Source organism: Oreochromis aureus, linkage group 14, assembly GCF_013358895.1.
Source record: "Oreochromis aureus strain Israel breed Guangdong linkage group 14, ZZ_aureus, whole genome shotgun sequence".
In the NCBI taxonomy this organism is placed as follows: domain Eukaryota; kingdom Metazoa; phylum Chordata; class Actinopteri; order Cichliformes; family Cichlidae; genus Oreochromis; species Oreochromis aureus.
This window is the reverse complement of record NC_052955.1, coordinates 4,194,804-4,206,805: the sequence shown is the minus strand read 5'-3', so window position 1 is coordinate 4,206,805 and position 12,002 is coordinate 4,194,804. Positions and strand designations below refer to the sequence as shown.

General features: G+C 42.5%; 1 protein-coding gene across 4 annotated transcripts in view; it reads right to left on the bottom strand.

Moving 5' to 3' along the window:
* Positions 1-5,498, bottom strand: part of actn4 (actinin, alpha 4) — a 58,936-nt gene extending 53,438 nt beyond the window's left edge. For 2 of the 4 annotated variants that reach the window (XM_031741773.2, XM_031741772.2), the window contains exon 1: positions 5,076-5,498. In XM_031741773.2, coding sequence (XP_031597633.1) covers positions 5,076-5,201 — 126 coding nt within the window. In that variant the 5' untranslated portion in view covers positions 5,202-5,498. The remainder of the gene's footprint in view (positions 1-5,075) is intronic. The other 2 variants (XM_031741775.2, XM_031741774.2) reach the window with 1 other exon arrangement.
* Between the last annotated feature and the right edge of the window lie 6,504 nt (positions 5,499-12,002).

Sequence of the window (12,002 nt, the reverse complement as noted above, 5' to 3'; positions counted from 1 at the left end):
TTTCCAACTGGGACATGAACATGGACTCTCCTGATCCACCTACAGGAGAGTCCATGACCACCATCATCTCTCTGGTCCAAAAGCAACGCAGTGATATGTGAAGACCCTGACGCCAAAGGACAGTTTGGATCCGCCTCTTTCTGCAAAGAGAACATGTTGCCTAGTTTAAAGATTTCATCCATGTGTTATGTTTGTAATGAAATTCCAACAAAAACTGAAGTTCTCTCAGGCGCTGGGGAGTGGAACAGCGACGTTTTAACTAGAGACCAAAAAAAAAGAAGAAAAAGGTTTTGTGCCACAAGAGACGAGTAACCTCACTAACCTGTCTCATCATGTCCAGCAAGATCATCCACTCAAATTTAAAGTTGTAGATTCATAAAACAGGCAGCAAACCATTGTATCAGCTTCTTTACACGCAAAAGAAATAATTTTTTTCTACATTTACTGTGAGCAAATACGAGAACTAACATCCAAGCCTCGACTGGACCTTCTTTGTTTTACTCGTTATTTGTAATCTCTGGAACTTTTTAATAGTTTCCATTCTTGGCCAAAAAAATAAAAAATACAGGATTATTCTCAAGGGACTTCCTGATTAAATAAAAGCTTTAACAAATGACCAATACGAACAGCTATGAACACTGTCCATATTTATTATGTTTTCTGCCAATATCCCGCAGCTATAATTCAATCAAATCTTCCATGTAAGAGACATAATTGCATCCAGTGTCCAAAAACTTTGACTCGATGTCCAAGAGGACTCGGACTGGGCAATAAAATCAACTTCCCTGATACCACACGTACAGCTACAGTGCATTTGTGTCAGATAAGATATTCCATCATACCTACTCCTCCTCTGCTTCTGATTGGCTCACTGTGTAACCAGCTGCCTAACTCCAACATAGTACCAGAGACAACACAGTACAGTCTCTTTGTTTTGGTTTAGTTTTTACTGCATTTTAATTTTTAGAGCATAAATTCAGCAGCTAGTTGGAGGATAGCCTCCCAAAATTCCTTCAAACAGAAGAGCTACTCATGGTTTAACTTCAGATCAGAATACTTTTGGAAATTGGATCTTATATGCACTTTATTTACTCTAACAACCATAAACATTAAAAACACTGATTTTTGGTTCTGATATCTTATAAAACAGCTTTTATTGATCTCTCCTTCAACACACGAGCTTCCTCTTATATCCACCACACCCCAGGCCGATGGTTCCTTTTATTGTCTCCATACTGAGCAGTGACCAAGGCTGTTTAACAAACAGGCTTTTTAGCCAAACTCCTTCAGACATTTTCAGCTCCCTTCATTCCTTTAAATGTTGTTTTGGAGCAGGAAGGCAGGCTGGGAGAGGGGGGAAAAAAAGCAGCCTGGCAGCCTTTGCATGCAGTGTGGTGCAGGATGCATTGTTCGGTCCATTTGTCCTGACAAAAATGCCACTCACAGTTCATCCTGAGCCAAACCGGGCCATCTGAACTTTCTTCTCCTTCTTCTTCCAGCCACACAGTCTCCACAGAAAGCATGCGAAAGTGGGCGGCAAAAGAACAAACTATCATTGTGCCCAGCTGCCCACCTTGCCAGCAATGGAAGAAAAATCAGTGTGTGTGTTGTGTGTGTATCTGAGCGTGTGTGTGTGTGTGTGTGTGTGTGGGGGGGGGACGGCTCACTGCAAACAAATCACACTGCAGAACACATCTGCACTGAAACACATCAACTCAGATTGTAAAGGATTGTTTGTCTGAGAAATAAGAAGCGTAATTAACACAGGTATAAATCGCCCCAACGAGACACCTGACAGGTAGTGTAAAATGGAAATTATACCCCGTCTACCGCCCACAACCCTTCAGTCAGTTACAATGTCTGCATCCATATCACAATCAGTTCAGTACAACCAGGCTGCGGGATTGAAACGGCTGTCAGTGTAGGAAAATAAGCTCTGATAACCATCAGAGTCGGTGACCACAGTTGATTTACGAGAGGAAACGTTTCCCAATCACTGCTCCGAGCTCCTGACAGGAGATGAGGGAAGAAAAGAAAACTCTGGCATGTAGGTTTTTTATTTTTGTCTCTTTGCAAAGAAGAAATCTTCACCTGGGATCTTTCACTTGAAAAACATATTTATCAGCTGCCGTTGTCCTTTTTGTGTGAACCATCCTAAAGCTACTGGTGGGGCAATTAATCTCAAAGTAGTATCACTTTGACTAATAAGAACAACCCCTCTCTGGTGATGCCAAGCACCCGGGGCCCTTTAGCTTGTGTGTACTTAACTACTTACCTCGTTAGCTCATCCACCCACCTGGCCCTGCCTCCTCACTGCCACATGACACGAAAAAGTATGCACAGCCTCAAACTGTCGCTGAGGAGCTGGATTTGCATGAGCAGTCTGCCACAGCGGCAACAGTTACAAAGAAAAAGCCTTCGGTGGCGTCACAGCGTACTTTGGCGTGTTTGGACGTGCGACCGAGCAGCGAGAAAGACTTAATTGCATGTTTGTCAGGCGAGGAGCTTCGTCTGTAACAAACTGCAATTTACTGGACTCGCGTGGGCTCGGTCCAGCTACTCTGGGGTGTTGAGAAATGTACAAAATGGACAACTACAAGGACAAACGCTGCTTCTGCCAAAGAGCTGAAATAACTCTCACAGGAGAGTCCTGAAACAAGTTATTCTGGTGCAGCATAAAGCCAAACGTCTTCTTTTCAAGCACCTCCTGCATTTGTTTTTGTTTTCTGGATTACTGAAAAGTTTCAGTGTTTGAGTGTCCTCGTGACTCCATAGGTGGGGCTGCTCTGTGTCCCCAAAATAAAAAGGCCAAACTAATAAAAACCCAGCTGATTTTCCACTCTTATATCACTCAACACTGTCAATAGGCTGCAGTCAGCATGATGGAAAATGTTGCTTGTGACACACCGCTCCTGTTTTTGACCTTTCAGACTCACCCCTCACACACACAGGGAGGACAAGCCATTCCCACACTCATTATAGCCAATTGTCTCGATATGCTTGCGGGAGGCATATCTACATTTTTGCGTAGTAACTGGCACAGTGAGTTTGAATGAATACACTGCAGGAATTTGCCCTTGCACCCCTCCCTACCTCCATCACTCTAGCTAAATGTTTGGCAAGGGGACGTGTCCCCAATCAACCAAACACCCATCGGCCTCCACTGCAGGACCCGACCTCAGCACAGGTCTGTATTGCAGGCCTCCCGCTCTGTTAATGATTGGTAGGAGAGCTTTTCCTTTACAAGAAACTTTGACCCGTGCGATGTGTGGGCAAACACGCAGACGCCTAACCTCAGGTGGAGGGAGTGTGATGTCGGCGATGACTAAAATGCTGAGTGGCCTAACAGCAATGCAGGAGTCGAGGCTCGGCATGCCGTCACACCACCAAAAAGTATGTCAGTCATCCAGCCAGTCAATGAAAGAGATACTCTTAATCATTCCTCACTTCAAATTATCTTCCATTAGACCGCCTCGCCGCTCCCTTCTGAGGATTTAGAAGGTAAAACATTTGATGTGGGAGCGGTTTAGTGATGTGGTAAGAGTGTGGGTGCATCACAGGGCTGGGTAATTAATCGGAAAGTATAAAGTGATTAGTTTGTCCGCATTCTTCTTCCCTACAAAGACCTAATTTGGTGTTGTGTTACACATCCAGTTCATCCGCTGCATTTTCACAGCACTCACTCGCCGCTTAGGCTCAACCACATCTGCTAGTCTGGACCCAGCAGCAGCCGTCACCCCCAACACCTTTTCATCTCAATTATATTCCAGTTTGAGGGGGAACCAATCCTAAATAAGTATAAGAGTCTGAGTTTAGGAGTAATCATGTTACATAACCAAAATAATAAGTAGTTTTTCCATAATCAAGCAGCTCTAATGTAACATCATTTACATTGACTTTGCAGAATATCAAGCGGTTCAAGGATAAAAAAGCTAGCTCAGCCTTTGCTCTGACAGCAGGAGGAAGAAGTGAACAGAGCAGAGGAAAATGAAGGAATGGGACCATGCTTCAGATTATTGAAAAGAATCCAAATGTTCTTATTGGGATCAGAGTGTTGGTGATCTGAAGCGTGAGGCTGAATAGCCAGATGCACACACACACGGTGCCAACTGAGTGGTTTCATGTTATTTGGCTTCTTCACATTTTTGCTGAATAATCCTGAAGCTGGTTCAAATCTGCAGCTCAGGAAGTGGGCGTCCAGAGCTGAGAGAAGAACCACTGTCACACCAGAGAGAAGTACCCTGCTCCTACAGCATTCGTGCTGACAGCTCAGCTTTATTTCATTTTAACACCTTGGCACTGTGGCTTGGGATTAAATAACCTCGATCATCACGGGATCTGCAAATCACTATGTAATCATTTATAACCGATCTCAGAATAGCTGCAATGACTAAAGCACTCTGAAGGATAGAAGAGAAAAAAGTTAACCGCGAAAGAATTTCAGTTGCCCCGAATATCACCCAAAGCATCTCTCGAAACGCAAAGAATCCTCAACGTGAAATTCTCTGAATATCGGCCTTTAACGCCACAGTATCGGTCAGATCTTCCAACAATTTTATCGGCCTGCCACCAACCACACAAGCAGGCGAGCCAGGGAGGCGAGCCGCCTGCATGAAGCCTTCAGAAAGTCCGCTGTGCGGTTATGGTGAGGCTGAGCTGTCTGCACAATCACAGCGTGGATTTTTCTGCAACAATGTGGCGCCTTGTTTCCACTCAGAGGAGGGGGAAAAAAATCACCTCTGAAGGAGTGAAAGCTGCAGCTAACATCTCACACACACACTCAGGACTTTTCATTCAGTGAATTAGAGAGGAGGAAACCAGCTTATTGGGGCGGAGTAGTGGAGCTTTGCACCGAGGAGTAGAGCTCGGAGGACCCCCAGGCTGAGGAGAGAGAAGGTGAGTAGCACAGGGAGTAGATGCGGGGTTTGTGAAGCTAAAGCGAGGCCCGCACTCGGTCTCTGACCTCCCCATCCCATCCTTCCTCCACTGCCATTTTCTTTCTGCCCGCCTCCTCCTCCTCCCCCGAGCCCGGCTCCACTCGGCCCAGCTGGGCCCCGAGACTTCGGCTGCCTTACCTTCCTCTGCTGCTTCTCCCAGGCCGGGTCCAGCAGCAGGTCTCGGTCCCAGTCGTTCTCCTGCTCCATGTAGGTCTGCGGCCCGCCGACGCTCGACTGGTTATTGGCAGCGTGATAATCTACCATGTCAGCAAAAGAAACCTGAGTGCGCCACGGAGAAACTGTCACAGGCAAAAAATGTACAAAAATAAAAAATAAAAATGGGGGGAAAAAGAGCAAAGACGACCCAAATCAGAGAGGCGGGACGGGGAGGGATAACAGAGCCAGGAAAGAGTCCTTCTTCTCTCGCCGCTTCCAGCCGTGAGTGTTTTAATGAGATGAATATCCGGTGTGTGCCGCTGCAGCAGTGTGAAGAAAAGCTCTGCCTCTGAACGGTGTGGCTGCTGGGAGGAACCGGCCGCTCCTACACACCGACACCGGCAAGCACGACCCACCGAGGAGACGCACTTCCGGTGACGCCTTTCAAAATAAATCAGCTGCTCGTCACCGTTCCTCTGATTACTTTCTTTAAAATTTATTATACATTATTACTATTTCCTGATTACTATTTCCAAGTTTTGTTATAGTTGTAGTCAGTTTAATATTCAACATTTTAAAAAGTTTTATTTAAAGCACTGATTGCAAATCAGGGGAACCACCAAGGGGGGACGAGTGGGGTCACTGGCCTCCCCACAAGACCGCTCTATGTTGGTAATAATTTTAATAAAGAGAGAGGACGACACCCTGAGTTGAAACATTACCTTGTTATTAATCTTGCAATTTCTGTCATTTGTATTGTGTCACTTTGTATGTCCCTCACAATTTCCTGTCCTGCGCCACCTTGATATTTTTAGTGACCCCACCCAAACTTCCACCTCCAAATCCCTGTGTTTAAAAGCACTTTATATGCTTTTTCACTGAATTAAAGACTGAAAGTAATCGGTTTTCTCATTTTTTTTCATTTAGTGGTTTAAGTGCACTAAGTAGATTTCCTCTTTCCCTAAAAGTCTAGTTATTCTTTTTAAGATGTTAGTCTCTTCAGTCAGTGAAGGTTCTCAGTCATCCAGGTCTTGGTAATCTGAGAAGTTTGGAAAGAAGAGTGACTGGACTTCTTTAAGATTATTTTCGTTTCACCTCTCATCTCAGAAGCTTCATCAGTTCTAAGACCAAATGGTGAAGAGTCCCAGCTATTTAAGCCCTAGTGGGAGTTGTCTCTTAAGAGAGTCGTTGACCCGCTATTGAAGTCCAGTCACTTTTCTTTCCAAGGTCCTTAGATTATTCCAGTTAACCGAAACAATTTTTTTCTCCTACTTTTAGTAAGAATTCACTTTGACTGTGTAACTTGCTCTAAACTATTTCGGTTGTAAATTTGAAACACATATATTTAAGTCATTTTTAAAGTTTTGGGTCAGTCGAAAGTAATGAATGTGTTACTTGAAGATTCTACGATCTTGTAAATTCTTGACATTTTCTTTTCTGAAAAACGTCTCATGCCACTTTGGGCCTTAAGGGTGCTTAATCTATTTGCTGTGTTTAAAATGACTTAAAAACCTTTCAAGATTAACTCAAGCTATTAAGATAATGTGAAGAAACAACTGCTATGACTTTATTTCATAAACATCTTTGTTTTGTGTTTAAGAGATATTAACTGAAATTGGTATAAGCTAAGCTACACTTTAGTGTAATACCAATTGATACCACCACGAGTGCAGAAAGTCAGTGTGACCTTTATTCAAGCAGGTAAGTCAAGTTTTGTTGTGAACAAACGCTAAATCAGCACAGAAGCCAGAAATGTTTATATTTCAAATTAAGTTTCATTTGGCTTTACATTTATGCTGTTACAAACTCTCAATTTTGTTTTCCAACAGGTTTAAATTCAATTTTTTAAATAGTATATGTCAATAAAACCCCAAACCATGTGAACTGTGCGTAACTGTGAAAACTTACCAAAAGTAGTTAAACAGCAAAAAAGTCTCACCTGCTTTCCACTGGTAGTGAAATATTACTTATATGCAATCCTGTTAAAGCAGGTAGAAAAACCCTCCATTGTCCATTCAAACTTTTACAGCTAGAGATTAATTGAAATGTAATCTAAATAAATTCCAAAAGCCAGCATGTTTTGTGATCTTTCTGTAGCTGTTTGATTTTATTTTGAAAGTACGATCTCCGGTTTTCCGCTATGAAGCTGCAGAGACCTGACACACTTGTCCTCCAATAGCCAAGACAACTTTCATGCATATTCAATACAGCATTTGAACGTGAGCTGCTGAAACAGTGAAGCTTTATAGATTTAAAATATCCGAAGCATTTACAAGCGATTGCTAAACAAAGATCCCTCCCATGGTTGTTTAACTGACGGTCATTTATCAGGACTGCTTTGCCTACATTTGGGATTCGCAATATAAATTCAGACATTTCAAATTATTGGGTTTTGGGGTGTTTTTGTTTTTTTAAGAGCAGGAAAAATGTGTGATTGTATTTGGCTCACACAATCAGAATCAACAGGGTCACCACAGTCAGGTAATTTCATTTAATTTGTTTTATTTAGAAGCCAAACTCATGATACAGAATCCATCATTTCACAATCATACTGGGGGCATACTGGGGCTATGGGCACCACTGGGGGTCCAGGGCTGTCACAGCGGCCCCTCAGGTGACTTCAACTGACTTTACAACTGTAATTCAAATAAGTCATATTGTCCTGGCAATACATCATTCAAATCACAACCAGGCTCTGTGTAATGATACTGTTAGGAGTAACTTTGGGTATTCTTAGTAACAGAAGTAATTAGCATGACTGATGAGAACACTGATGACACTGACGACTGCAACTGTCCCACACAGGAGAAAGTATGTTACACTATTATATTATTGTTAGAAGTCCATAATTTGATCCATTAAAAAAATAAGCATTTCATTTTAGTCCTAAAATTCTGATCCACATATTTGGCCTCTAAAGTGTCCGGCTTGATCTAATCAGTGTGCCTGCTCAGCGGACAGATATTAAAGGTCTCGGGTGACAGCAGTGATGCTGAAAACAGTGTTTGTGTTCTGAAGTCGCTGCTGTGATTGCAGCTGATGCAGAACTGCATCAGATTTAGGAGCTGGAATGAACTTGCATAGAAGAAATCCTGTGACTCTGAGGTGGGCAAAGATCCACAAAAAAGCCTCACTCAAAATATGATCCTGATTAGTTTCAACATGGCACACGAGTCTGTGTGTCTCTGTGCTATCTTTGCACTTTTCACCTTCATTGTTCAGATTCAAGGAAATGTGGAGTCACAGACAAAACACTGGCTGTCAGGTCAGCTGGTGTAAGCTTCCTGCAGCTTCCAAAAAGCTCATTTTCAGTCTGGCTGAAAGCAAAAAAACAGGAACGAGCTGTCTGGGATGGACACGTTGGAACGGTTATTAAGGATCACTGCTGGGGAATGATAGCCAGCTGGCCTAATCACCGGAATATTCATCAGCGCCTGATGGTTCATTCATTCATAGGTGGCCCTTGTATTTTGGAGAGCTCACACTTGTTGTGCAGCAGGAAGATAGAGTAGACTCAAACAAGCTGTAATAATCTGTTAAATGAATAACATGGACAGACAACATGATGCTGCCTGGGCAGAAGATTCTTACCTGGAGACCAGAAGGAATACTGCTATACAAATAAAAAGGGGCCTATTATTAATTGTCCTCATTGTCTGTCATATTTCGGGCAGTTTTTTCTACTTTTTTCTACTCCCTGATGCCAGGGAGCGGGGATTTCCCAACATGGTCATTAAACAAGGATTATCATGAACCATGCAAAGCCACCTCTAGAGTCCAAGTCTGATAATATGGACCTGGAAATGAACATAAAAATTCCCCTTTTATTGCTTATAGATGTAGTAAATTATTAGGCAATGACAGATGTCACGGCTTGGTCTGATAAAGAAACAGCTAAGAAAATGAAAGCAAATCTTTCGCTGCTGATTCATGTGCAGCTCGTGATCATAAAGTGGTAATGATCCGACCCATCTGAGAAGCACTGACCCAGAGGACTGGCATCATAAAGCAGGAAAGCCTGAGCTGCGGTATCATCGCCTCCATCTGGCAGAAGGCGGCTCAGGCTGTTTTCAGGGTGACTGTCCTGCCTGCAGGAGCCACCTACAGAAGTAGGTCATGCTCAGGCTGTCCTGCTTGATTAGCATCACAGCGGCCCGGAGCAGCAAGTACAGCAGAGACTGCAGCGGGACAGTGCTCCAGCTCTGATGTTGTGGGGCATTATGGTGCTGCTAAGAGCTCTGTGATTGGTCGCAACAGCTCAGAGTTCTAAGTACAGTCTGCATCTTCAGTCATCATCAGCACTTATGAAGTCCCGGATAGCCAGTGAGGTTGTCAGATGAGCTGATGATGTAATTCCCTGCACATTTCCTGCTTGTATATCTTCCAATAATAATTCTTTTTTCACCTAAATGTACAAATAATTACAAAATTCTCCATGAAAATCTCAGTGAAACCATCCAGATGCCAACTATCAAACATGAAGGTGTATAAAAATAAAATTCATTTGTTTTTCCTCCATCTTTTCCACAGAGATGCATCTTGGGAAGCTGAGCCAAGACTGAGAATGCACTCCTTATTTAAATACACTTAAGGCTCCTGACAACTTCAGTGATTAATGAAGATATAAACTTGTACCTGTCACTTTCTACATCTATTATATTGCACTTCACTGCATTTGTCTGACAGCTTTAATTGCTGCTTATATTTAACAGTAATATTCCATAATAGCACTCCTGTCCAGAGAATAAAATCACACAATGTTTTGAATGTGAATGTTTCTGAAGGATAAAGCATTAAATGTTTCCTTTATCGGTTGAGAAAATTCGCCAGCTTGTTCTCTTAGATCATGAGGGAAATGTCACAATATCAAGAGGGAAAACTGAAAAAGACAGGAAGTGAAACCAGCAGAGGAATAAAGAGAACAGAAATTACAAAATAAAACGGGAAATAACTTTTAAAAAAACCCTGAAAACCACAACTGTGGTCAAATAATTTAAAAAAAACCCTCTTTTGTCTTTTCCTGACCTCAGCAGAAAAAATCACGAGGTCAACAAAAGGCATGAAGGGCAGTTTAATAATGAGTGACCTGAGGATGGACTACAACAAAAAGGGTTTTACCATGTTGCTTCATGCAGGTCATATAAAGAGAACAGCAGATGGGAAATGTCCTTTCATTAGGTTGGAAATGTAACGATAAGATAAGATAGCCCTTAGCAGTCCCATGATTGGGAAATTCACAGCATTACAGCAGCAAAACGAGCAGGAATAAAATAAATAGAAGCAGCAATAAAAAAATAACCCCCAACATACAACAATAGAAGACAAACATACTCGCTCTCTCTCCTCCTCCTGAAGGGTTGATCCAGACTACATCCTGCCTTCCTGTGACTTGATGGTATGTTCAGCTATAAGTTCATTTTGATGTTTTTAATCTTTATTCACTGAGCACCAAAATCATAACAACGTTTTTTATACATTTTAATGCAGCTGTGTAATATTGCAGAACAGAGCATCTGCTTAAAAAATCTGTTAGAATTACAGGATGACACTTGTCTTCAGTGGTTTATTGTCCTTATTGCTTGATGAGGTAATAAAGGGAGTGCTAAATTCCTCTGGCTCTTATTATGGATGCAGATACGTCAGGGTCATTTCTCTCCGTTGGGAAAGGTTCAAGCATTCAAACTTTTCTCATGCAGGAAGCCGTAATTTATATCAGTGGGGGGGAAAAAACCCAGAGTAGGACAGACTGGTTGGTCAGGGGTTCATCCTACAGCAGGAGAATCACCCAAAAAACATCAGAAGGAAAGAGCCAGAAACTGGAAACCACATTGAGCTGAAACAGAAAGACATCATTTCTTCAAAAAACCTAAACTTTATTACTTCTACTCTCTGATTTCAGAGTGTAATAACAACTGAAAAACCTGAACCTTTTAAGCATGTAGTGTTCGTGTTGTTTCCTCAGGATGTGTGTGGTGTTTTATGTAAAAACAAACACGGGGGAACAAACGCAGCTTGTAATATGTTGAACTGACGATGGCTTTTATTTTCATATAAATATGTTGCTGTGAAATCAGGCAAGAGAAAGACATAAAAATATTCATTTGAGCAGCTTCCACTGAAGGGCGTGGATCTACGAGTGTGACATGTAGTTCTAAAAATGCAGGAAGCACACACACACACACACACACACACACACACACACACACACACACACACACACACAGACCTGCTGGTATGTGCATCTCTGACTGCTCTCACTTTGAGGAATGATGCTGGAAGACGGATATTTACACATTCCAGCCATGAGCAGAGGGCAGAGGGTCGTTTCTCAGAAGATCCCCCGTGGCTTCGGTCAGCGTGGGGAAGACTCCGTACGGCACACACATTCACGTAACCAGGCGGCAAGGAGATAAGTGATCAGCTTAAAGCGTCACGTCTGGTCTGACAGCAGGAAATGACTCACAGAAAATTAAAAGACACCAGTAGAGATGCTTTGCATGCTTCTATTCATTTAAAATAGCTTTGCTCTGATTGGCTGCCCATTGTGAACAACACATTTGAACGGCTGTGTGCCTGAGACCATATTAAGAGTATCCTCTCTCTCTCTCTGTCTTAAAGCTTGTAGTTAGGGCTGGACCAGGTGACCCTGAACCTTCCCATAGTTATGCTGCCATAGGCTGCTGCGGCAGTATTTCTCCTTAACTCCTCATGTACTTACATGTCACAACTGCATCTTATTAATGTTGTCTTTTTTTTGCCTAAAAAGGCCCACCTAACCAAAGTCAGCTATCATGGGCTAAAAATGCAGCTCAGAGGAGGTGGAGGAGACTGGTTTCCTTGGAAACTACGTGAATTAGCACCTTGAGTCAACTGGTGTGAAATAAAACTGAACTGAACTGAATTACAACA